This window comes from Rhinolophus ferrumequinum, chromosome 25, assembly GCF_004115265.2.
Source record: "Rhinolophus ferrumequinum isolate MPI-CBG mRhiFer1 chromosome 25, mRhiFer1_v1.p, whole genome shotgun sequence".
NCBI lineage: Eukaryota > Metazoa > Chordata > Mammalia > Chiroptera > Rhinolophidae > Rhinolophus > Rhinolophus ferrumequinum.
The window spans coordinates 14,987,455-15,013,258 of NC_046308.1; the positions used below are offsets into that span (position 1 = coordinate 14,987,455).

Sequence of the window (25,804 nt, forward strand, 5' to 3'; positions counted from 1 at the left end):
CTCTAATTTGTGCATGATGACACAGAATCAGAGAGGTATAGTAACTTGCTCAAAGTCACACAGCCGAGAAGTGGTCATTATCTAGTTTGCAGACAGAAAGACTCATGGCCTAAGGCTGCTCCACATGGAGACTCAAAACCCCTCCAGAGCCCCTGCTTCCCTGATACTCCCTACCCCCGCTCTGCCTTGTCCAGAAGAGGGCTTCACACCTCGTGGTCATTTCATCCAAGATTTCCACTTCCCCAGTAAGAAACTCCAGGGATTTCTTGCCTGTGTGGTGGAGTAATAAGAGTGTGGGCTTTGAAACCAGGAAACGATAGGGTGCAACTGTGGATCAGCCCACTAAAAAAAGATCTGTATGACTCTGGGTAAGTGACTTCTCCTCTCCAGGCTTCAGTTTTCATATCTGGGAAATAGTACCATCACCCTACCTCCCAGGTTTACTGTGCAGGGTTAAACAAAAACAGAGCACGTGGCACAGCGCTTGGCACGTCGTAGGTGGCCAAGAGAACACCTGTGGCAATCTGACCTACACAAACTACCTGGCACACAGTTGGCACTCCATAAATGCCTGCTGGGAAGCCAAACTTAGGAAACACACCAGAACATAGCAGTGCTCAGTAAACACCTGTGAATGGAGTGAAAATAAAGCACCTGCACAACAACTATCATTGACTTAAATGTAAATTAAGATACCTGATGAGCAGTAGTAGGTACTCAACAAATGGCCCCCAAGTGACCATAGTTATTGGACCTCAGTAAATGTCTGCGATGAGGTATCTGCACACTGCAGGTGCTCAAGGAATGTCTGCAGTGATCTACATGGACGGCAGGTACCAGGTGCATAGCAGGTGCGTGATCAATGTCCATTATTGAACAGATGCAGGTGAGGTACCCAGGACACGATGCTCAGGAAGATGTTTGTGGATAGAAGCAAAGAGAAGGTACCAAGCACATAGTAGGTCTCAATACACATGCCCAGGCGTGCTGAGCAGCACACAGTAGGTGCTCAAGAAGGGTATCCCCATGCCCTCGTAGTGCGTCCTCCCTGCTGCCCTCCGCCTCCTCACCTTTGTTGTAGAGAGAACCGTCGAAGTAGTAGCTGCCAGTGTAGAAGCCGGTGGCCAGCTCGATCAGGTGGCGAGCCCACGTGTTGCCGGCACCCGGGAAGCTGGCCAGTGCGATGAGCTGCTTGGACTTGGCTGGAAGGAACCTTCTGTCCATGCAGCGATTGTCTGCAAAGGGCAGGACACAGACAGGGGGCAGGGGCAGATGGAGCCTGGGTGTGAGTCCCACCCCTGCCACTACCCAGCCATGTGACCCAGTGCACATGACGAAACCTCTTCTGGGCCTCAGTTTCCCCATCTGTAAAATGGGAGAAATGGTTCCTCCCTCACAGGGTCGATGTGAGGATTAAATGACATAATGTTTGAAAAGGATATGCACATAGTAGGGATTCAATAAAACTCAGCTTGGAGGATGAGTCTTCCCTACTGTCTCCATTTTCTCCCTGGCACCAGGAGTCACTTTCTCATACCCCCACCCCAGACTCAACCCTCAAATGGTGTCCAGCTACATGAGATGCAATCCAAGGTGCCTATTTTGGCCTCCATGGCCTGCGTGGCCCAGCCCTTGCATCCTCCCAGGCTCATCCCACCTACCTGCTCCATCCCACCGCCACCTACCAGCCACCTGGTATCCCTTTACTTCCTCATCCGTGCTCTGTTCCTTCCTGACTCGGCACCTTCAGGCGTACTGTTTCCTCAGCCTTCACTGCCTCCAACCTGCCTTTGTCAGGTAGACTGCCTCTTATTCTTCTACTCTCAGCTACACTGGTACCTCCTTCCTTCCTTCCCTGACTCCCTGGGGTTATCGTTAGTGCACTATATCGTCTCCTTCATGTCACTTATCACAACTGTAATTCAAAGAATAATCTGTTTAGTCAGAAACCCTGCCTGTATTGTTCTTTGCTGATTCCCCAGTCTGGCATGTAGCAGAGATAATAAATGTTTCTTGGATTGATGGATAGATGGATGGATGGATGGGTAGATGGGGGGGTAGATGAATGGGCGCGTGACAGATGGGTGGATGGGTGGGTAGATGGATGCAGTGGTGGTTGGATGGATGGGTGGGTAACAATAATATCTACTTTGTAGAGTGCTTGTGAGGATTAAACGAAATAATGCACGTAATATGTTCATACACTAAAGTACTCAAAGGGTGTAATTATTATTTTTCTCTAGTCCTCAACTTCCACATCTGTAAAATGGGTTGGGCAGGTGAATACCGTTCTGATATTCTTGACTCTCTGCCTTCACAGAGACCTCAGGATGCCACTACTATCCGAGCTCATGGAAAGTATGTGCCTCCACACCTCCCACGGCAACCCATCCTGGAGCTGTGAGAGCACAGTGGTGATTTCTTTTGGTCCCCACAGATGTAAGGGCGGCTGAGGGAAGGCCCCGTGTAAGCTTTACTGTGGAAAAGGAAGAGAGAATCCTGGACTTTTGGTCCCAGCCCTGCTTCTTCATTCTGGGCCGATGACCTCACCTTATTTACCATGATGGTGATGCAAGCAAACCTCCCTCTCCTGCCCTTTGCGCTCCCAACACTGCTCTGCATCCCATCCTCTTCCACGGAAGAAAGGGCCATCCCCCGCTCTAGTGTCTTCATCCCTTCTACGCCCTTCTCCCCAGTCTCCTTGCTCCATTGATTTCCCTGTATCTTCTCTCTCTCTCAGCGGGCTCCAGCACGAGTAGTCAAACATGAACAAACAACTCCATCATTAACTCCCCCACCTCCAGCGACCACTTTCTCTCCTCACCCCATTCCCAGGCGTACTTCTGGCCGAGCTGTCCCCACACCCCATTCCAAGTCCTCCCACTTGCTCCCAACCCTTGCACTCTGGGCTCCTCCCTGCTCACTACACAGAAGCAGCTCCTGCTAAAGTCACTGGCGTTCAATCTGGCCTCACCTCGCTGGACTACTCAGGAGCATCTGATACCACCCATCACTCTGCCCTGCTTACAACTCCTCCCAGGACGGCCCCCCAGTATGTCCTGTTCTGTGGTGATCTGCCATTATTGAAATCTTACTTTGATTACATTGATTTCTTGCAACCGTCCTTTGGGAGAGAAGTTTAAACTCCTAGATTTAAATGACAAGTCTGCCACCTGCTTGCTGGGCGACCTCGGGAAAAATGATGGACTGAGCCTCAGTTTCCTCACCTGTAAAATGGGACTATTGACAGCAATCGCATCTTGGGTTTGTCAGAAGGTTAAATGCGAGAATGTGTGTTGAGTGTTAGTGCAGGGGTCACATGCTGTGAGTGCCAATCAACGGTGGCTACCAGCCAGAGGCCCAGCTCTCCTCCCACCTGCCATGTTTAATCTGTTGGTTCAGAGGAGAGCCGACTTGGGAAATAAGAAACCAAGTCTTGGTCTTTGTTGGAACCAAGTGGTATCTGGGAATGGTTTTCATGGGAACACACTGTAGAAAGGAGCCTAGATGTAAAACCTTCTGGAGTATGGTTATGTTTTTTATTTTGTGCATTTTGCTCTATTGTAAATGTTACTTCAAACAATCATCAGCAAATATCAACTTGTAATTAATGATATGCACATGAAGTGTAACAATGTTTGCAACTTACTTCGAAATGCATCAAAAAATAAGGATGGAGAAACGGAGAGATGTATGAAAAAGTAAATATAACAAAATGTGGACAAATGTAAAATCTATGGGATAGTATATGGGTGTTCACTACGTAATTCTTTCAAATTTTTCTGGAGGTTTCACATTTTCTCATAATAAGATGCTGGGAGAGAGAAAGAACCTAGCACTTCAATTTTCCTGGAAAACAGAATTCTCCGCTGAAATACCGCCTGGGAGGCCAAGACCAACTTCAAGGTAAAGGCAATTGTTTTCAGCATGAAAAAGAAAGTGTATTTGGCTCTGAAGCTCCACAAATCAAAGCAGATGCTGGAGACAGTAGTGTGTATAGCTTTGGAATCAGACTGACCTAGGTTTCAATCCAGGATACGTATGGTCTGGATGTGTGACATTGAACAAAGCACTTCACCTCTCTAAGCCTCAGTTTCCCCACCTGTAAAATGGGGCTAAAATCTTACAGGATTAAATGGATAGTGTGTGTGAGGTATTTGTGGTATATGTTGAAAAGCTGTGGGTAAGAGTACAGTCTCAGGACCCAGATTGTCTGGGCTTGACTCCCAACTCTGCCCTGTTCCAGCTGTATGATTCTGGCTGAGCTACTCAATTCTCTGTGCCAAGTGGCCTCCTTTGTAAAATGGTAATAAAAATAGCGTCTCTATCATTGGGTTGTTGTGAGGGTTAGGTGAGTTAATCGGGTCTAAAGAGTTTAGACAGTACCTCGCACATAGTAGTGCTCAATAATTACTTAGTTCCTGGAAAGAGCATCAGGGCTTAGCACATAGTAGATGTTCAATAAATGGCAGCCATGGTGGACCAGGCTCTTGGCAGCATGACTCTCAAACCTCCCGTGTGTAGAGACTATAAGCGTGACATGGAAAAATTGAAAAGCAGTAATGGCCTGGGGGCAGGACACAGGGGAGAGCAAACCAATCGATTAGGCGCTCTTTATTGGCTATTGAAAAGGCTTGGGGGCAGCCGGTTTGCTCAGTGGTTAAAGCACAGTGCTCTTAACACCAAGGTTGCTGGTTTGATTCCCACATGGGCCAGTGAGCTGCACCCTCCACAACTAGATGGGAAACAACAACTTGACTTGGAGCTAATGGGCCCTGGAAAAACACATTGTTCCCCCATATTCCCCAATAAAAATTAAAAAAAGAAAAAAGGCTCCAGTGTCTGTTTTGCCCACATCACAGCCGTTCATGGCCATGGGATAATTAACCTGTGTGCGACCCACCCTGTAGGTTGAGACAACCCAGTTCTGCACAGACTAACCAACATTTCCTGAAAACTAACAAACGCTCATCCGTCCTCACTGGAGTCTAAACAAAGCCAAGGGCTGCACTTGGTAAAAGCATTCCCACTCCCTGGGCTCTTAGCAGGACTTTCGCCACCAAGGCAGCAGCCATATTTGACCACCACTGCGATGGCCATCAGGCCAAGCAGGGGCTGGGCTATCGGTGGGGCTGCCATGAGCTCTGACAGCACCTTTGTGCAAATCAGAAAAAGGTGCCCTCCACTTCCTCCGGGCAGATGTGCTGCCATCCAGCGTGCGTGGCATGACAGGCAGAGCATGGGCTGGCTTTCAGGCACCACTTTTCCTGTCGGTCGTGCCTGTGCAGTCAGTGCCCAACCTGCCCAACCATACAAGGCAGCCTGGTTCCTGAGAGATGAAGAAGAAAAGAGGTCTAGCCCCATGGTGGTTGTTGGCTCCCCAGCCTTCAGAGGGTCTGGGGGGTGTTCTTTACACTGTGGGCAGAGGTTTCTAGCAGGGGCTTTGGAGTCAGAGAACTGAAAGCAAATCACTCTCGTCGGTGTGTAATTGTGGGCAGTTCCTGACCTCGCGGAGTCTTGCTTCCCCCATCTGTGAGGCCGGGATGATATTGCCCCAATCACAGGCTTACTGTGGGCTTCACGCCATTACATGGGGTGAGGCTTAGGCGTAAGAGTAGTGCATAGTGGGTGGTCGGTATATTCACATATTGGGTAATCCTTCCAGGGACACTTTGGGCTGAGTGTCCCAGCAAGGCCCCTCTCAAATGCCACCCGCTTTCTGAGATGCCTCCCTCGGGAGAAAAGATTTTCATCTAGAAACTTTATAAACAGAGTGACCTCAGGCAAGTCCCTTAAGTGTCCGAGCCTCAGGACCCCCACCTGTAAAGTGAGCATAATGACTGTTACCCCGTCATAGGAGAGCTGAGGGTTTCAGGGAGAAAATGCAAACAAAGGACTCCACGCCCAAGGAGTCTGGCCCAAAGAAAGTCCTTGAGAAACCCCAAGTACCACCGCCACCGCCACCAGCACCATCATCTTTATCACGGTCTGGTGCCCCAAGAGCCGGAAGAAGACACAAACAGTGACTGTGGGTTCCACTAGCAAGAGAAGGACAGAAATGATGACTGAGATGGAAAGAGAAGAAATTACAGATAAACACACAGCATCCTAGAATTGGGAGGGCCCTTGGAGGTCAACAATCTACAGGTGTATTTTATAGATGGAGAAACTGAGGCCCGGAAAGGAGAAGTGACGTGTCCAGGATCATGCAGCGAGTCTGTGTGATCCCAGTCCAGGTATCCTTCCACTCAATCTCACTGCCTCCCTTACAGGAAAAGAGCCACTCAGGGGGTCGTCCGTGTGAGGGAGAGATGAAGGTCTTTAGCACCCAGCCCCATTGTCTGGGGCCGTCTCTCTCTTGCCTACCTAGGATCCCTAAGCCTGGCCAACTTCACCAGCCCTGCCCTCTGCCCTCTGCCCTGCAAGGCATGGGCTGTATGGAATGGACTGACTGGGGCACCTCTGGGAGAGTGGCCACTGGGAGAACCTCTGGGCATCTGCCCGGGGGAGGCCTGGCTTACCTTGGACCTGCGTCTGGTACACGATGAAGTAACTGGGGGTCCCGCAGCTCTCAAACTCTTCTGCGCTACACTTCTGGGCACAGAGCTGTTCATCTTCCCTCTCATGAAGGGGGAATCGCGTGGTGGGGAACCCACAGTGGCACGCGGTGCCTGCAAGGGCTGCCAGCGGGTATTCCTGCGGATGGAGTGGGAGACGAAGAACAGTCGCTAAGTCCCTGGACGGCCCAGACTCTCCATCACTCTCTCCAACTTGAGGATCCCCAAACAGTGAACCCTGCTCTTATGATTTTGCCCCATCTGTGTACCTCCTGCACTATTATACAGTGGGAGTGAAAAAAATGTATACACATTAAGAAAGGAAAACTGTCTTAAAATTGTAATACTCAATATGTACCGATAACAAAAGATGAACACAGGTCACGTTTGACTTCTGCAACTACAATCAGTGTCCAGATACTTCTGATTATGGCGAACTACTGCTTGAGCAACGTTGACCAAAGTGTCCACTTGTATACATTTTTTGGCACCCCCAGTATATTTTCCAGCTTTATTGAGGTATAATTGACAAATAAAAATTGTGCACATTTGAGGTGTACAACTTGATGTCTTGATATACAAGTATGTATACACTGTGACTTAATCACCACAATCAAGCTAATTAATATACCCATTGCTTTACAGAGCTACCATTTTCTTTTTCGTTTTGCTATACTATTCTTTATTGATTTGTTTCCTTTAACTCGCCTTTTGCGATTTAAGTTTCAAAGGAAACGTTATATCACTCCCACCAGTAGTACTTATGGACAAGTAGCACTTTCATACATTTCCATACTGGAAACGCAAATACTATAGAAACCAAACATTGTAATTACATTCTAACTAAGGCACTCTGCCTGCCAAGACTCCGAGCCCCATGGGAGGCTCCATTTTTCCTGCAAAACGGAGATTAGTCGAAGGTACAGAAGGGTTAAAGACAATTTAGCACTGAGATGACGCTTTCCCCTGGAGGACTTGAAAGAAAACTGAAAAAGAAATGCCTTTCTCACGGTATGTAACCCACCACGGTCAATGCCCCCTGGTCTCACATTGAGACGAAGCCCCTGCTTTGGGAAAAGCCGTCTGAGTCCGTTCTTTTAAGCCAAGGAGAATACTGGGACCTACATGCCTCCACAGTCTTTGTTGGGAGAGCAGCTTCTGATTACTTTATTTGGTCCATGGAACAGCTAAGTGGGAGCAGGATGGACCTAAGATTTCAGGGCAGTGGACTGTCCTTTGTCCATTCGGCTTCTATTCCAGACCCAGAGCCCTGAATTCTCCCCCAGGCTGGATTGGGAAGAATCTGATAACAAACAAGGTCACACCTACATGGCTGGATCCAGCGGCCTTCGCCAGAGTAGGTTTGATTTCTTTCTTAAGAGGTATTACCGTGTTTCCCTGAAAAGACCTAGCCAGACAATCAGCTCTAATGCGTCTTTTGGAGCAAAAATGAATATAAGACCCTGTATTATATTACATTATATTATATCACATTACATTATATTATACAAGACCCAGTCTTATATTATAGTAAAATAAGACTGGGTCTTATATTCATTGTTGCTCTGAAAGACGCATTAGAGCTGACTGTCTGGCTAGGTCTTATTTTCGGAGAAACACGGCAGCTCTGTCCTGAGTATTGGGGGGTGGCACAGAATGTTAAAGGCACAGTTCTTAGTTTTGTGGAGTTCACTGCCTGGCCAGGGAAGACAGATACACACAGTCAGCCATCAAGGATCTCGGGTTGAGACAGGACCTACAGATCATCCAGTCCAATTGCTATCCAATGCCCAAAGCTCTGGACACCACGCCTGCCTCAGCTTGCACACCTCCAATGACAGGGAACTCACTCCGTTCCAGGGTGGAATTGTCCTTGCCTTTATTTGGCAATCTTCTACTCATCTTTTAGCCCCAGTTCAAAGGTCACCTTCATTCCTGAGCATTCCTCACTACTGGAACAAACACACTTCCTCAGAGGGAGAGAACTCGGCCCTGTGTCACTCCTATGCCTCGGATCCACACCAAACAGGCATACCCCTCCCCCATGTCATGGATTATCGTAATGACCTCCCTCATCCCCTCTGGGCTGCTGCTTCTCCAGCCAAGCATCCTGTTCCAAACTGCCCCTCCCCGGAGTTTCGTAAGTAGGACCGCGGGCTCACCTTCTCTGTGCAGAGGTCCACACACTTGTCCACAGACATGTTCGGCATGGCAGCAGTCACGGGCAGGGCCAGGGAGAGGTTGTCGGGCCTGCGGAAGCAGCCTCGGAAGACCGCACTTCCATCTGGAGAGCCAGAGCGGGAAGGAGTCATCAGACCCAGGCTGAGAGAACCACCTTCTGATGGAAGCACTTCCACACTGAAGCCCAGAGAAGGCAAGAGTCTTGCCCAAGAGCACACAGTGAACCAAAGTGGAGACTAATGGAGCTATGTCCTTCACTGTTCTCCTCAATCCTGGCGTCTCTGTCAGCCATCCAGGGCACTGAGATGTCCCTGCTGGGCCACATTTCCCCTTTCCTGTGTCACCTTCCTATATCTGGTTTCCTCATTCTCAACAGTGGCAACTCCCCATGCCCTGCGATGAGAGACGCCATGGAGGGTTTTCATGATCTTATCAGGGGAGGGCCGAGCATGTGGGGCTTGTGAGGATGGAGGTAGGCAAAGGGCCCAGGGCTGTCCTGCCCTTCTCCCATCATCCTGGGCTTTGGGGGAAAACTCTGGGCCCCCGGAGTCTCTGCCCACCCCGCGCTGAACACCTTCAGGCTAAAAGGGACCGATGTGTCGAAGGGACTCCTTTTACCGTCATCTAATTTGGAAACATCCCGATTGTTGACGCTAAAGAGACAAAGGAGACTTCCTGCCAAGACGTGGGTGGGCCTTGCCCAATCAGTTGCAGGTCTTCAGGGAAAACCTGAGGCTTCCCAGAGAAGAAGGAATTCTGCCGCGAGACTGCAGCATAAACTCCTGCCTGCATTTCCAGCCTGCTGGTCTGCCCTAGAGATCTCAGACTTACCAGCTTCTACAACTGTGTGAGCAAATTCCTTACATAAATATATCTCTTTTATCTGCCGATTGATCTATTGATCTATCTATCTATCTATCTATCTATCTATCTACCTAATTTCCTGATTCTGTTTCTCTGGAGAACTCTTGATTGACAGAGTAGAATTATCAACAATTTCTATTTCCATCTTTTTTGTAAAGCTTTTCTAGCTTTTTCTAGAGTGAATATGTAGCTTTTTAATGTAATGAAGACACATTTTTTTAAAAAAGTGGCTCCTGTCACATCTATGGAAAGGCTCATATGGCTCATTTAAAATTGGGTTCAGTTGTTCTCAAATGTGTGTTGCACATACCTTTCGAGAGGCACGGCTTTCACAGAAAACAAAGGATGCTGTTGGCACCGCATAAATCAAAACCAGCAGCACTAAATAGGTACATTTATTGAGTACTACGTGTGATCAGCTCTGCTGAGAACTCTACAAACATCATCTCATTGACCTTGAAAACTCCCCAAGGTCTGTAGTCAACTCTCATTTCACAGATGAGAGAAGCAGGGCTTAGAGAGGGGCAGTTACGTGACAAACCCGAGGGCTCACCGTTAGCAAAAGAACGTACTGAGGATTATCTCAGGGAAAAAAAAAAAAGGTTAACCTTTGGGAAGAAGGAAGGGGGAAGAGCGAAGGGAGTTTAAAAATGACAATTTTACATTTCAGCTGTCAAAAGCGTCCTAGTGATTACTTCTACCACCTGGTACCCAGTAGCCTGCAGTTGTTCATTCTGCGAAGGCCAATCTAGCAAATGAAGAAGACATCTGGAGTTTGGGTAAATGGCTGATTTCCAGAACATGCCGCAGGCTTGCACACACCCAGTGCTATTTTTCCCCACCGTCCCCATCTCTGGCTCCAGCCTGGTGAGGGAGGCAGTGGTGACATTGGTGGTGGTTGGGGGTGGTTAGGAGGTTGCTGACTCGCTGTGGGGTCCTCCAGACCTCAGTTTCCCCACATGTAAATGGCGAGGAGCGGGACTTTGACTATGCAGTGATTCCCTTCTGTACAGAACAGTCCTTGACCGCCCCCCCAAGTGAGGAACTGACACACTCCAAATGCCACCAGTGCCACCAGTCTCCTGTCCCGTGGCCGGGGGTGCTCAGAGGGAAGCCCTGTAAGTTTATCAGCCACCCCGAAGAAGACGCAATGATGCTCACGAAAGGTGCCATACAAGGTGAGGGCAGGGAGGGGATCACGCATTTGAGCTAAAGATTCCCAGCAGTGACAGGGGAGGCCTGAAACAGTGTGGGCGAATCTTTACTTCATCAGAAAACTCAGCCAGATGCCAGCTCTGGTTACAGAGTGAGGAGATGCTGGCTTTGCTCTCAGAAGACCAGCAGCCAGCAGCCAGGAGCTCTGGTCCTGACTTTGCTTCTCCTCCCTGGAATGCAGTGTCTACACCTATCAAACAGGCAGCTCTCCTCCGCCTTTGACCCCTTTGATCTCGGGCAAATTTCCTCTCCTTTTAGAGCCTTCGTGTTCTCATCTCTAAAATGGAGGCATGAATGTTAGGTGGATCATTCAGAGACGGACAGGGATGAGCCTTGTGAGCTGTGAGTACAGTGGAAGGGGCAGGCAAAGGTCTGCGCATCTGTCTCCTTGCCGGCTGCCTTCAGACTTCAATGGAAAGGAAGGGAAGGAGGAAGTTGAGTCCCGACCCTGGCATCTCCTCATAGGATTTTTCTCTTGCTTTCCTGGACGTCAGGAGGCCAGGCTGCAAGGGTGGGAAGAGGAAGTTAGACTCTGTAAGCTCGCTCTGCTCAGGTTGTCTTCCTGTGACATTTAAGCATCTGTTAATGAGTCCCTGACCCTCTCAGTTGAGAGAGGACTGCGCTGAGTGCCCTGAATACCAAATAAGGTGAGGTTTTTCCGAGGCCTTAGAGGGCCAGACAGGAATCAGGAACTACTGTTATGAATCTCTCTTTGGCCAAGGTGTATGCTGGGGGTGGGGGTGGGGGAGGGAACAGGTTTGGGAAGTTGGTTCCAGGAGCAGTTGACCTGCTGGATGTGGGGTCTTCCTATAGTCCTGCCTTTTCTGCTTTTGAGGGAAACCAGAAGGGCTCTGAGGACTCCCAGGGATCTGGGGAGAGCTCTGAAGGCCATTTGTTTTGGCAGGTTGATCTCCATTGTGGCTTGGTGATCAAGACACTGAGAATATACAGGGTGGCCAAGATACTTCATCTTTCTACCCTCATTTTCTCCATCTGTAAAATGGGCCACCTGGTTCTCCCCATCAGTGGTTAGAGGCTCTTACATCTCTTATGTCTGAAAATGAAAGCGAAGTGGCCAGCCTGGATCCCTGGACCTTCCTAAGGACATAAAGAATTTGAGACTTTCACAGCAGTGGGGGACACCTGCCTGTTTGCAAAAAGCCCAGGTGCCCAGTGGAAAGGGAGTTGGTTTTAAATTCAGATAGATCTGGATCACCCACTTAGTCAGCTGTATGTCCCCGGCAGGTGTCTTCACTTCCTGAGCCTTGGTTTCCTCATCTGTAAATGTGGATCACTATATCTACCCTGCACAGTTGGGGCGGAAGTTCTTGCGATGACATTTACAGTGCTTGAGACCTAACCAGGACTCAGTCAATGTCTCTTCCTGCTTCTTTCTCCATCATCTGTCTGTGATATGTGAAGGGTGGCTAAATCCTACATAGTAGACAGTGTGCCCCATCAATATGCCGCTGGCACTCACCATCCCAGGATAGCTGACAGGGACCTATAATAAACACCCAGGACTCCGCCTTAAGGGCCGTGAGGGAGCTCATCTCCCTGGGAGCCACCTTCAGCCAATGATGGGTAAGAGTGCAAAGATAAATACTGCAGCTTCCTGCCCCTCCTGTGGGATACCTCTGAAGTGCCGTCTCCACCTAGGGTTTCCCAGTGGGATCAAGCTTCAGTTGTCCTCTGTAGTGACCTGCTTTGTAAAGGACCTTGCATTGGCTCTTTTGTTTCCCTGTCTCACTTCCTCAGTCCCTTCCAGGTGCATCCTGGGGTCACCTCCCAAGCAAACCAAGGTTCACGTCCTTGTCTCTGGGAGAATCCAACTTACAGTATCTCGGATCTTTCACCGTTTTGAATCCACAAGGGAAACGCTGCATGGAGTTCAGGGCCACTGTTCTGCACATGCAGAGTCTGAGAATGGTGGTAGTCCCTGGGATTGTGCAGTCCACAGCCCGTGGACAATCGCAGTGACCCTGGGTCGTCTTTCTAATGGCCAACACTTACTAAAGAGGAACAGCAATGGTAATATCATCAACTGTTTCCTGCATGTCATTAGTGCTAAGTACGTTACACATATAGTATGTCAATTAACCTCACCACAGCCTCTGAGGGAGACGATACCTGCTATCCTGTTTTGCAGGCAGAGACCCTGAGATGTAATAAGATTTGGGCCCTTTTCCAGGCCGCGCAGTGGGGAGCAGAGTTGGGATTTGACCCCAGTCGTGTTTGACGTCGTATCCTAGTTTCCCACCTCTCTGCTAGGCTATAGGAGGCCTGCCCAATTCTAACACGGTTGAGCTCCAGAGACCCCGTGCCAGCCACCCAAATTTCCCAGAAACCCTCTCCGGCCCTGCAGTAGGGGGGTCGAGGAGGTCTAAGGATCACAAAAGCCTATGCTTCACATTCTGACAATGTCAGTTCTCCATGGCCAGGCCAGCTGAAGTGGTGCACGACCTCAGCAGCTTGGCGTTTTTATCAGCAAGACGCGAGCAGAGAAACTGTTCATCAACTCTCTTTGCTGGGGGCAGATGAAGAATAGCCCAGAATAAGCCACAAGTAATCTCTGAAGTTCTATCATCTCTTTATTCTGGGGCTTCACAGAAAGGAAGTAAGTGGCATCGGGCCTCAGCTTAAAGGCAGGTGTGGAAGAGTTCTCCTTGGTTTGAAAGAGCCCCCCTGCAACCATCCCCCCGGTAATTAGGCCAAGCTCCACTGCATTCAAGATGCCAGTGACGAAGAAAGGCAGTGAGCTGGAAGCTGTTAACAGGTACCTATAATCAGAGAGAGACTGAATTACACAAAGAGCTTAACTCTCTGAAGAGAATTCAAACCAGCCATTTTTAGGCATCACCAAAGCCTCCTGTGGACTGGTGGAAATTCAGGCGGCTTGAATCAGGTGCTTCTCAGAGTGAATGGAAGAGTTTTTCATCTTAGGAAGAAGGGGGCATCACAGGTACTCTGTAACAGGCACTGTGCTAAGTGCTTTCTCAATTTTATCTCACTTGGAGGCCATAGCCATGTTTAAAGGTTAGAATTGTCCCCATTTTACAGATGAGGCACTTGAGGCTCAGAGAGAATATGTAGCTTGGTCAAAGGCAACACAGCAAGTAAGTGAGAGAGCTGACATAGAAACAATGTCTGCCTGATTTCAAAACCCACATTGCTCCCACACCCTTTCTGGATTTTCTTAGGGGAGAACAGCAAACCAATTCTCCCCCATCATCATGGAGGAGAAAAAAAACCTTCTAGCTATCATCTTCTTGGTTCTACACAGCATAATTCATGAAGGTCCATATGAATTATAAAATTCAGCAGTCCCAGATATATATCAAGGGCAAGGAGAGGCCTCCAGGCCCGGCAAAGAAAGAGCTAGAAATGGTCTATCCATCAAAACGTGACTTTCCATGATCATCTGAGGCTCCCCTCAGCAGAAGTGGTTAGAATGGAGTATTGGTGAGCTTAAAGAACAAGCATTGAACAAAATTTCCGTCATAACATTCGAAGACAAAAAAAAAAAAAAAAGGTGCCAGAACTAACAATGGTACACAAACAGTACGTGAATTGTGAACCATAAATCAAGGACCTATTTTCTTCAGTGATAGTATAAGTTTCATAATACTTTCACCAAGATAGAAAAGAAACAAGAGGATAAAGCGCTGGGCCCTGGGAGAGACTGGTCTGCAGTCATGGGGCTTCAGGCAGCGCCAAAGGTCGGTCAGCACCATGGACAGCCACCCACAGGACCTGGGTGTATACGTGGCTTTAATGAACCTTGCAACACAAATCTTGTAAGAATCTTTCAGGCAAACGATATGTCTTGCAACACCCTATAAAGCCATAATACTCTCAAATCACTGATAGGTCTCTGCCCCTGGGAGGAGAGCTACACTTGCCGACACATTTAACGAACTGCTGTGAAAAATCCAACCAAGAAGGAAGTCTGTGTGTCGGTTCTCGGTCCGTGTCTCGTGCCTCGGTAACAAGGGCAATGAGTCCATGTGCCTGAGAGTCTGTGTCAAGGCAGAATAGCAGGGTGCCTGCAGACACCTGCTCTGCCAACTTTTTTTAACGCTCTCGCTACTGTCGGGGCATTTCAGCACCTCAGAAACAGAAGGTGGATCCCCCCACCCCACCTGCCCGAGTGATGCTTGGGAGATAACAAACCTCCTTTGAATCTTCAGTCTTTGAGTTCTGTGCCACTGCTCAGGGAAGCACAATTAGGCACAGTGTTAATACCAACTGATGACGCTACAAACGGAACCTGGTTTCCATCCCGCCTGCTTCCTGGATGGCTTGCTCACTTCTCTGCCTGGTGGAATATAAGCGAGTCTCATGTGCCAGTGACTTGGAAGCCTCCTTTTTGGATTTATTTGTGTATAAATCAGATCCCAGGAATGGGAAGCCAGGGATGCCACTGAGGCAGAGCAAACACTGTGGACATTCTGTATTGTTTAGTCAGGAAACAAGGCAGAAGAGAGACCAGGGGTCAGGGAAGGAAGGCGGTAAGCTGGAGCCAAGCAGTTGCCCCAGAAGAGAGAGGATGGGGTCCTGAATCCAGTGCAAGCGTGTCTATCGCACTGTAGTGAGTGAGCACCCACACCAGGAGTCAGACCCTGGTTCCAGGCCATGCTCGGTCCCTAGGAGGTACCGGGGCCTTGGAAGAATCATACCTGCCCCTCATTTCCTGAAATTACATCTAGGCTTTTGCACACACTATTTCCTTTGCCAAGATCTCTCTCCCACTGCTTAGCGACTTGTCTTGCATCTGGATAACCTCCTCTTCTACACCAGGCAAAATCCTACGCATCTTTCAAGCCCCAGTCCAATAGCCTTCCCCAGGAGGCTCAATTTAGCCACTTCTGCTCTCTGGGCCTCAGTTTTTAAAACTGTAAAATGGAACATCAGCAAGGAAGGTGCTTCCAACACGACATTCAACATATGACCTTTGCTGACCCTGGGCTTTTGCTCATGGCTGGACTACACGGCTCTCCCTTTCACCTAGAAATCTCCTTAGAGTAAGATTCAGCTCCAGTGTGGCTCCCTTGGCTCCTGCAGACAGAGATCCCACAACCCCCGTACATAGTCCCCATGCTTGAACAGGTCCCACAGGTCCTGGGTCTGTCTCTCCACTGGACACCGCAGGGGCTGCTCACTAGCAACCGCCCAGCCCTCCCAATGCTACAAGGGCAAAACATACCCTATCGTAACAGGTCTAGGGGTCTTGTGTGTTGAGAGAGATATTTCAGCTGATTGAAAAATCTCTGATGGTCCATGAGAGTATTATTATAATAGATGATCTGAAGTGTGTGTGTGTGTGTGTGTGTATCAGAAAGGGAGAAGGGGGGAGGGGGTGGGGACAAGGGGGGAGGGAGGGCGAGAGAGAGAGAGACCAGATTATCTAGCCAATCCGAACATTAACCAAAAGGACGCCTGCCTAATATCTGGCTAATGACATACACAGCTCAATTCTTTTCTCACTCATCCTCATCCACTAGAATGTGTTAGTGGTAGCAGCTTTCCCTCAAAATACCCTGACTCTAACGCCATCTCTTCACATGGTAAAAGTCACCATCAAAATAACATAAATATTGGCATAAAGGGATCAGTGATGAGGATGATAAATCTGCTATCAAATTAAAACCTCATTACACTAACAGCCAAACCAGGAACCCTCCGTGTGAACATTCTCCAGCCTGGATTCCACACACCACCTCTGTCCTCTGCCAGCGAGGCCTTCGGATCCATCGGGAGGTGGATGGGGCCTCCATTTGCAGGCATCAGCCCCTTTGCAAACTGGCAGCATTCTCAACCCTGTTGCAGAGCAAAGCTTGAATGGGGCTTCAAAAATATGGCATTTGCCAAACAGAACACATGAGTAAGCAAACCAATGGTGAATTTTTATAAACAATGACATCCACATGTCATGGATGAGGTCTCTCTCTACGTGCAGACGGAGTTAGGTTCTGCCAAATCCACCTGTGTGGACAGGCTTACTTTCCAGGGGGGCCTTGTCAGCGTCACTGAGGCCTAAGGGCTTCTTATTCAAAGTGTGACCCCTGGACCAGCATCATCTCAGAAATACAGACTCCCACCCCAACCTGCTGAATCAGAATCTGCATTTTAACAAGATCCCTGTAGAGTTCACTGGCACATTCAAGTTTGGGAAGCGCTGGCCCCAGGGTGAGAGATGCAGTTGCCAGATTCCTGTTGCTGCCTCTGGAATTGCATCCGAAGGGTACCCAGGTGGAACCTCAGCCCTCCACCTTTGGTCAAAGCTATTAGCTCTTTATGTAGTTCAGAAGGTCACCTTTGATTAGACTGTGTGGCCGTGGGCAGGCTTACTTAAATTTGTTAAGCCTCAGTTTCCCCACTAAAATGGGGATAATCCATAACGGTAACATCCCTGCCTGAAACAGTTGTCGGGAAAGTAAATGAGATCAGGCCTTCAGTGGGCTTAGCGCACAGCAGATTTGTGATAATCAGATATTAACTGCTATTAAACCCTCAGAGAGGGGACAAAGGGACAGTGTCCACAGAAGAGGGCCAGCTCCTGGCCTTTCCTATTCATCCCCCTTCCTCCCTTAGTTTGGAAACTAGAGAATTTTTTCAACAAGACTGAAGCACTGACAAGTGAGGGATAAATTCCCTCTATAGGAACATTAAAGACATAGGCGCTGGAATTGGGTTAAATCCTGTTGTTTATGTGGCATTGGGCCTCAGTTTCCTCATCTGTGAAATGGGAGTAGGTGAATATCAATGCCTATTTCGAGGGTCAGTGTGTGCATTCGATGGACAATTCCACATAAGTCACTTGGAAAAGGATGCATTGTTTGCTGTTGTCATTGTCACCCTGTTAGAGACAGTCTGCTTTCAGAAAGGACAGGCTGAGCTCAGGCTCTAGCTTCGCTTGTTAAGGAGGAAGATGGGTGCAAATGAGGGCTGCAGGTGGTCTAGGAGGCAGCTCAGAAGGGGACAAAAGAGGGCATGTGGAAACATTCCAAGTAGCTGGAGCCAAGGGCCCTGCACGGGGTGGGGTGGGAGGCGAGGCTGGGGCAGGATCCTGGAAGGCAGCCAAGGGCTTGGGAGTGACGGGGAGCCATGGAAGGTGCTGGGTGGGCGTGCAGGTAGGGGCGGGCCGTGACCGGCTGGCCAAGGGAGGAGCCGCGGAGAGGGCAGGGGCCAACTCACGTACACCTGCGGGCCGACTCCTGCGCCAGCTGCAGCCGGTAGACGGAGAGGCGGTTGGCACCGCCGCACAGGCTGCCCCTCTCGCCCTTGCACTCCATGTCGCACTCTGCTTCGCTCACGTTTGTCGCCTGGATCTTGTGGCCGCAGTAGCACTCGGCGCCGAACTCCAGCCCAGCGTACAGGTAACCCCTGGGGGAGGCTGGTGTCAGGCCAGGGCAGCTGCCACGATAGACACCCTTGGGACAGGGAGACTCACACAGCGTGGAGACCTGGGGGTGGGAGGGGTCTGGGGACCAGGACCACCAAGGACCACCCACCTGCCTTCATCCCTGCCTGACGTCTTCCACCCTCATACACCTATCCATATATCATGCACGGTGTCACACAGGGTCTCTTCTGGGGTCTCTGGTCCCACTCCCCACATAAGAACGCAGGACATGGTGAGGCCAAAAAGGAACACCCACAGAGCCATAGATAGGGGAGTCATACCACTATAGTCTCGCTGGCGGCTGGGTTGGAGACACAGGAAGCAGGAGTCACACTCTCCGCAACCCGCCGTCCACTTCTCTGCCAACCAACCAACCCCACTTGCTAACTGCAACCTGCTCTTGCTAGCTCAGCCCCCATCTTCTTGCTAGCCCCCAATTTCCTACTAGCGTAGCCACAGCAGTTATATTAGTGGCCAATGGCTCACTGGTGACAGCTGATGGCCAACTAGCCACAGCTGATGGCCATCCAATCACAGTTTATGGCCATTTACCACCTGAGCCAGCACCTTTCCACCTGAGGCCGAGAGCCTGGAAACTGCACTCCTGGCTCTGTCCCCACACCATATTTAGACACACCATGTCCATATTGACACCCATCTGTATACAACTTCCGTACATGGCACACTTCACACACACACACACACACCCATCCTGGGGTACCCCCACCCCACCCCACTGTCTTGCTCCTCCGTGTCTAGAGCCATGAGCCAAATATCTCCCCAGAATCCAGCCCCTTTATTTCAGGAAGCATCCTCGGGAATGACACTATATGTCTCTTGAGAGAAGCTGAAGCAAGAGGCGGAGGCAGGGGCCCTCGTAGCCATGGAAGATGGCAAAATCGAGGTCACTTATCCAGCCAAGTAAAAAATTCCTTCCCTTAAAACAAAAAAGTCCAGGCACTGCCAAGTTTTCCTTTTCTTTCCTTTTTTTTTCCATAGCCATGGAATCTTTTCCTAAACAGGCCTCTTAGTGGACACCCTCCCTGTAAACAGATGAAGAGGGTGTTGCTTGCTCTGGCTGCAGGGAGTGGGACGGAGGGTGGGGAGGAGGAGAAGCCCAGCTCAGCCCTCACCCCTGCCAGCCTCTGAGGGGCCTCTGAGACGTTCTCTAGGACCAGGAGGGCTCCTGAGGGAGCAGCAGCGGGACACCGGGCACGGGAGGCAGAACCAACGGCCCGCTGCCAGCTCACACCTTCACTTCTGGGGGCCGGCTGGAGAGACAGACCCACCCAGACTCAGACCTCTGCCCACCCCGGCTACTGACCACACCCTCATGCTGTCAGCTTTGCCAGAAGAACTTCTCAAAAATGAAAACCAATCACAAAAATAAAACCCTCATGTTTTCCACTGCACTCAGAAAACACCCAGATGGTGTGGCTTGGCCTACGAACCTTCCTGATAGTGGTTCTTTCGCCTGGATGGCTGTTAGAATCACCTAGGGAACATATATTTAAATGCCACACCTGGGTCCCATATCCAGGGGGTTTAGTTTAACGGACTCAGGTGGGACCTGGAGGGCAAGAAGTTTTGTTCTGTGATTCTGTTGTGCAGCTGGGTGTGAAAATCACAACAGCGATGCCCGATGCTACATCCCTCTTCCCAGGAACCTAAGGGTCCGTATCCCCTGGGAACTTGTTAAAAATGCCAATTCTCGGGCCCCACCCCAAACCTGTGGGATCAGGAAGTGGGGGTGGAGCCCAGCAATCTGTGTTTCGAAAAGTTGTGCCACCGGGTGATGCTGATGTACCCTCCAGGTTCAGAGTCCCTGTTCTCGGTGATCTGGTCCCCCTCCTTCCCTCACCTCCCACCTCCCTTCCTCTTCATCCTTCCCCATCCCCCACCATGCTGTTCCTCCTCTGCCACCCGTCCCGGGCTTTCTGTTCCTTCAACGTGCCGAGCTGGGTCCTGCCTCGGGGCCTTTATCCTTGCTGTCTCTGCCTGGACTCGGACTCTGCTCCTCACCTGGTTGGCTCCTTCCTGCCTTCTGGGTCTGAGCTCAGTGTCCTTCCTACAGAAGCCGTCCTTATCCACCCACCTAATGTCACCCCGCTGCCTGGCACTCTCCCATTGCCCGGTTTTATTTCCTTACAGCTCTTATCACTTGTAAAATGATCCAGTATATGTCTTCATTTCTCTTGTAAACGGCCTGTTTCCTGCTCTAGAATACCGTCTCCAAGTGGGCAGTGACCTTGTGGTGGTGTTCACCTCCCCATCCTGGGACAGGGGGCTTCTGGGGAGACAGACGCACGCGGGCTGACAGCACCACACCCCCTGGCTACTGGCGTGTGATGGGTGTTCCGTAAATATTTAATGAATGAGTGTAGCGCAGTCCCCCAATTAACAACCCCTCCCAGTGGCTCCTCATTGCCCTCGAGGCCAATCCAGATGCTTTGGCTGACATTCGGACCCTGTGTCTGTGGACTTCAGCCAGCTCTGCAGCTTCCCCTCTTGACGACTCCCACTGGGCCTTCTGTGCACCCCGAAACTGCCTACCTCAGGACACTGAGTAGTTAGGACGTTTCTGGAGTCCTGGTCTTTGACCATGCTGTTATTTCTGCCCCCCCACCCCCCCCGTGATTACCTAGGAAACTCCTATTCATCCTCCAAAACCCAGCTCAAGATTTCACCTTTGCAACTCATCTTGAGCCCTCCACGTGGAGCCCTTCATTCCTTCCACGTTCACAACCCCCTGCACCTCGTACAGCACTCCCGGCTCAGCACCCATCACTCTTGATATCTCCGTATTCCAGTTTCCCCCTCTGTGGAATGTGGATCCTATAACATTCCTGCCTCACAGGGGCCCTTGTGGGGGTTAAATAATTAATCTTTGCAAAGTGCTGAGAACAGTGCCTGGCAGAGAGCAAGCACCCACTAAGTGTAAGCTGCTGCTATTCTATTGCCCAAACCTGTTCATGCCTCTGTCTCCCCAGAGAGCTGGGGCTCCCCCTGAGGGCAGGGCTGTGGCAGACTCATCTCTGCGTCTTCAGCACCTTTCCAGGTCCTGGGCTCAGGACTTCAGTGGTGGATACACTGGAAGCCGATTATAGAGGGGACAGCATTTCCTAATAAGGGGCAGAGGGAAGAGTGCCTTGGTCACCCACTTGCCCATTTCCACTCTAGCCGTGGAGCCGAGGTCCTTCAGAGCGTGTGACCTCTGGAGCCAGACAGATAGAGTCTGAAGGTAAATGTGTTAGAGGCCTCTTCACAAGTCACATAGGTTAAGGGACCCAGGACACAAGGGAAGGAGAGGGTCAGTGTAGCCTCACGGTGCCCCCAGGGCAGCAATGTGGGTGCCCAGGCCTGGATGGAGGGTTCCGTCCCTGCTCGCCACTCCTTGGGGGCCTCATCCACTCTGGGAAAGTCAGCTCCCTTCCCCAGTGCACATTTGAATCCAAAATATCCTTTTTCCTCTTAGGGTAAACAACACGATCTATAAGGTGAGTGTTTCTCCCTGGGAGAATAACAAGGGGTTTCTCTGCTGGGAAACCCTTAAGTACCCAGGATACCCAGGCTCCCAGTTCACCTTCCCAGGACGTCTCACAAGCCTCCTGCTCAGACTCAGGCATTCATGCACATGAACACTCACTGTGCTTTGCCCACACACAAGCAAAATTCTAGACCCTCGCCCACGTAGTCACAGACTTCTTCACACACAGCCACCATTATTCAAATATAACTGTGTGATGGCATTAAGCTCACAGGTGTAACCAGCTGACCCAGTACACTGTGCATTGCAAATTCACTCCGACACACAGTCCTAGCTGTACACTCACAACCCCATAGACCAACTCCCAAACAATCCTGCTGTTTTACATGCATCGTACACAACACACACACACACACACACACACACACACACACACACACACACACACACACACACACACCCTGGCATCACCCTTTCCTTGTGGTCACGTGCTCGCTCTCCGTCACATCCTTCCACAGAAAAGGAAGCAACACTACAGGTAGGAACCTGAGAAGGAAGGGGTCTGACATGAATGGACCCTGGCACATCGGGGCTTTACCGTTCTGCGCAGTTGTCCTGGCAACGGAAGACGGTCATCTTTTTGTAGTCGAAAAAGGACACGCCTCGCAGAGCCCGACTCTGGGTGTCATCCAGGTAGCAGCCGATGTACTTGGCTTTGAGGAAAGGAGAAAAATCAGATTTGGCTGGGGACAAAGCTGAAAGGGTTACAGGAGTAACCAGTGTGGCCTCTGGCTGTGTGGCCTTGTTGACCTTTTGGTCCCAATTTCTTCCTCTAAGCAGAAAAGCGGAACGAAAAGAGACTGAAAGTCATGGTGCATTGGCAAAACCTGCTGCATAAGGGCAGTGGAGTCCAATGGGTAAGGCTGTGGGCCCTGGAGGTCAACAGAATAGAGAAAGGGACCCTCCTGTGGCCAGGGTGAAGGTCAAAGCCTTGGGCTGTACTGGTGACAACTGGGCTTGCAGGAACCCAAACCAAGGCCAGTCCATAAGCACCGAGCCGATAAGACCCATATTAACGCAGCTCTGACGAGTTTGACACTGGACAGCATGTTCTCCGTTCTAGCCTGAAGATACTTATTTGTCCTTGGGAGGGACACTGGACTTGGATATCTCTAGGTCTGGGTGTTCCTCTTGTGTTACATTCTAGCACTGGCCTAGTGAGTTCAGGCTAGTTGACCTCCCCGAGGCCTGGTTTTCTTCATAGTGGGGATGAAAATACCAACCCAGTGAGGTTAAAATGGAATGACTTGTGTAAATGCTTTTGCCAAAGTGTCTTGCATAGAACAGGCATAAAGTGAAGGGGAGTGGAGTAAGAAACTGGTGATTCACAGGGCTGTGTAAGTACTTTACAGTTTACCTGAATCGTGAGCCAAGTTGAATGCTTCCATCCAAAGGAAAATTTTAAAGTCTGTAAAACAACTATCCTGTTTTAAACCATACACTTCATTTTCTTAAAGTAGTAAACATATTCCTGTACTTCATGGTGAATAGTCATTCTCACACATGAAGATGGCACTTTACAGTTTGTGAGGTCTTTTCTTAAGACCTATGTTCTTAAAATTATTATTAATTTGAACAGGCACTTTGCTAAGTGCTTTACACATCGAATCTTTACAAGGATCCTATAAGAGAAGTACTAATATTGCCATTCTATACAGAAGAGGAAACTGAGGCCCAGAGAGGTTAAGTCACTGGCCCAAGGAAAAACAGCAGCTTGTACGTGTGGGGCCAGGATTGGCCCCAGGCAATCTGATCTATGTTCTGAACTACTGCTTGCTTCTTCTTGGCTCTGGCGATCTTTGCCATGACACCCGTCAAGTGGGAAGCACAGGCACGCTCACGTTTTCTTTTTTTTAGATGATTTAACAGAGGCCCAGAAAAGTGAAAGGATCCACCTGAAACCTGCAGCTAACTGATGGCAGAACAAAGATTTAAATCCAGGTCTGTTGGACCCCCAAACCAGTGCTCTTTCCTCTGCTCCACTTGGAAGTAACTGGAAGTTGGAAAGAGGATCCAGCCAGCCCTTGGAATTAAATGGCCCCCATAGGGAATGACCGAGGCAAATTCCACATGCCATTTGATCACTTTCCCTGGCGAGGCTGCTGTTTATTCACCTGTGGGCTGCTTCTCCCCCACCACCACTCGTGGGGCAGAGCAGGGTCTAGCAGAGGATGCGGGCTCATCACTTCGTGCCCATCAGTGCTGCCCTGCTAAGTGCAGGATTTGTCAGCCCTCCTGGAGATGTACCGCAACAACCTCCATCACCTTGAATTTCTGGCATAAGACAGAGGTGATTTGGTCAACGAAGAACAGTCCATCTTTAAAAGAAACATCGCCTCCCTGGAGCGGGCACATCACAGAGTGACAGTTCTGGAGAAGCTCACGTCTTGTCATTATGCTTGTTCAACAACATATGTCCCTCCTGTCACAGATGGAATCCTGCCCTGTGACCTGCGGCATGGATGCCGTTTGCACCTGAGCAGGGAGAGAGGACATCCATGGGCCTTGTTGCTGAGGGCTTTTACACCAGCTTCAGCTCAATAGCTCACTAGAGGACAGAGTGTCCAAGGATGCATTGTAGGATGGCAGAAGGAGGGAAAAATGAGGGACTGGGAGGGAGAAACAGAAAGGAGAATGGGAAGGAGGGAGGGAGCGAGGCAGAGGAGAGGGAGAGAGGGAGGAAGGGGGAACAGGGTTATTTTGACAGCATGAGGTCTTTGACATCAGACCCACAGATTGTGTGTGTGTGTGTGTGTGTGTGTGTGTGAGAGAGAGAGAGAGAGAGAGAGAGAGAGAGAGAGAGAGAGAAACAAAGATGGAGACACAGAAAGAGATAGGAACAAAATTATGTTTTGAGCACCTACTATGTGCTATCAACTTTACTATGGGCCATGCCTAATGTTTTTTAATTCAACCCTAACATCCTTCTTATTAACCCATTTCCTAGATGAGGAAACTGATCCTAGCGCCTATTCCATCTGTCTGCCTTAGAAGTGAATCTTAGTTTTGGCCTACAGTATATATTCTAACAGGTAACCACTCATGTTACTTCATGTTACACTTTTCTAAGTGGAATTAGAAGCTATGTAGTCTGCCCAAGTTCCTGAAATGTAAGCTCAGGTCTATCTTCCGTCCATTTTACATTTGGGGAGGTTCCACTTTTGGCCCACGGGCTTCAGGATCATAAAGAGCCACACTGACACCTGATGGGAAGGGCTGCTCGTAACTTACTAGGCTTAGTAGGTGGATGTACAATGATTTCGCGTCGTCTCGACTTAGGGGGAGGGTAGGTACATTTGGCTGTCGGTGCAAAAGTGGACTGTGTTAGAGGAGATTTTATATAATCAAATTAACAGGAGTGAGAGTACATGTCCCAGGCTTGTCCCTGGTGGAGGGAAGGCGTGGACCGTAATGTACTGTGGGTGCTTTCATCGCACTCTTCCTCCTGTTTTTCCGTTAACAGACCTTACCTGCCCTGTCAATGGGGGAGACACTGACACTGGCAGGGCCAATCGTTATTGTCCCTCCCACCCGCCAGCAATTGATTGCTCTTGGGAAGGAGCGTAAGACCCATTCTTTGGATTCGCATAGATTAAAGATGGGGGGACGAAATCTTCTGTAAGCCCAGAGATACCAACCAACAGCCACAATCCCTGGCACCAAAATTAAAAGGTGCTATAATGGGGGAAAGCTGGACACAATGCTACATATAGAAAATACATGCTTCGGAAATAAACACATAAAGGGAAAAGGCAGGAAACTAATACATCAACGGTGTTGACGGTGGCTGTTGTTGGGTGGTGGGGCTCTGCATCATTTTTATTTTCATCTCTCTCTTTTCCTATGTATTATAATTTTTCTATAATGAGCCTATATAATTTGATAATCAAGAAAAAGTTATTTTTTGAAAACAATAATTTATTTTTTTACTTGCCTGTCTTCCTCCAGGGGGCTATGAATATTCCTCAGAAGGCAAAGCTATTTGAATCATTCCTCTGTTTCCACCTCCCAGCACAGGGTAGGGCACATGGTAGG

General features: G+C 49.6%; 1 protein-coding gene across 2 annotated transcripts in view; it reads right to left on the reverse strand.

The window, feature by feature from the left end:
- Positions 1-25,804, reverse strand: part of WSCD2 (WSC domain containing 2) — a 103,080-nt gene that overhangs the window by 16,442 nt on the left and 60,834 nt on the right. For both annotated transcript variants that reach the window (XM_033097482.1, XM_033097483.1), the window contains exons 3-7: positions 22,308-22,422; positions 18,019-18,203; positions 8,720-8,841; positions 6,522-6,696; positions 1,071-1,235 (exon numbers count right to left, since the gene is read on the reverse strand). In XM_033097482.1, coding sequence (XP_032953373.1) covers positions 1,071-1,235; positions 6,522-6,696; positions 8,720-8,841; positions 18,019-18,203; positions 22,308-22,422 — 762 coding nt within the window. The remainder of the gene's footprint in view (positions 1-1,070; positions 1,236-6,521; positions 6,697-8,719; positions 8,842-18,018; positions 18,204-22,307; positions 22,423-25,804) is intronic.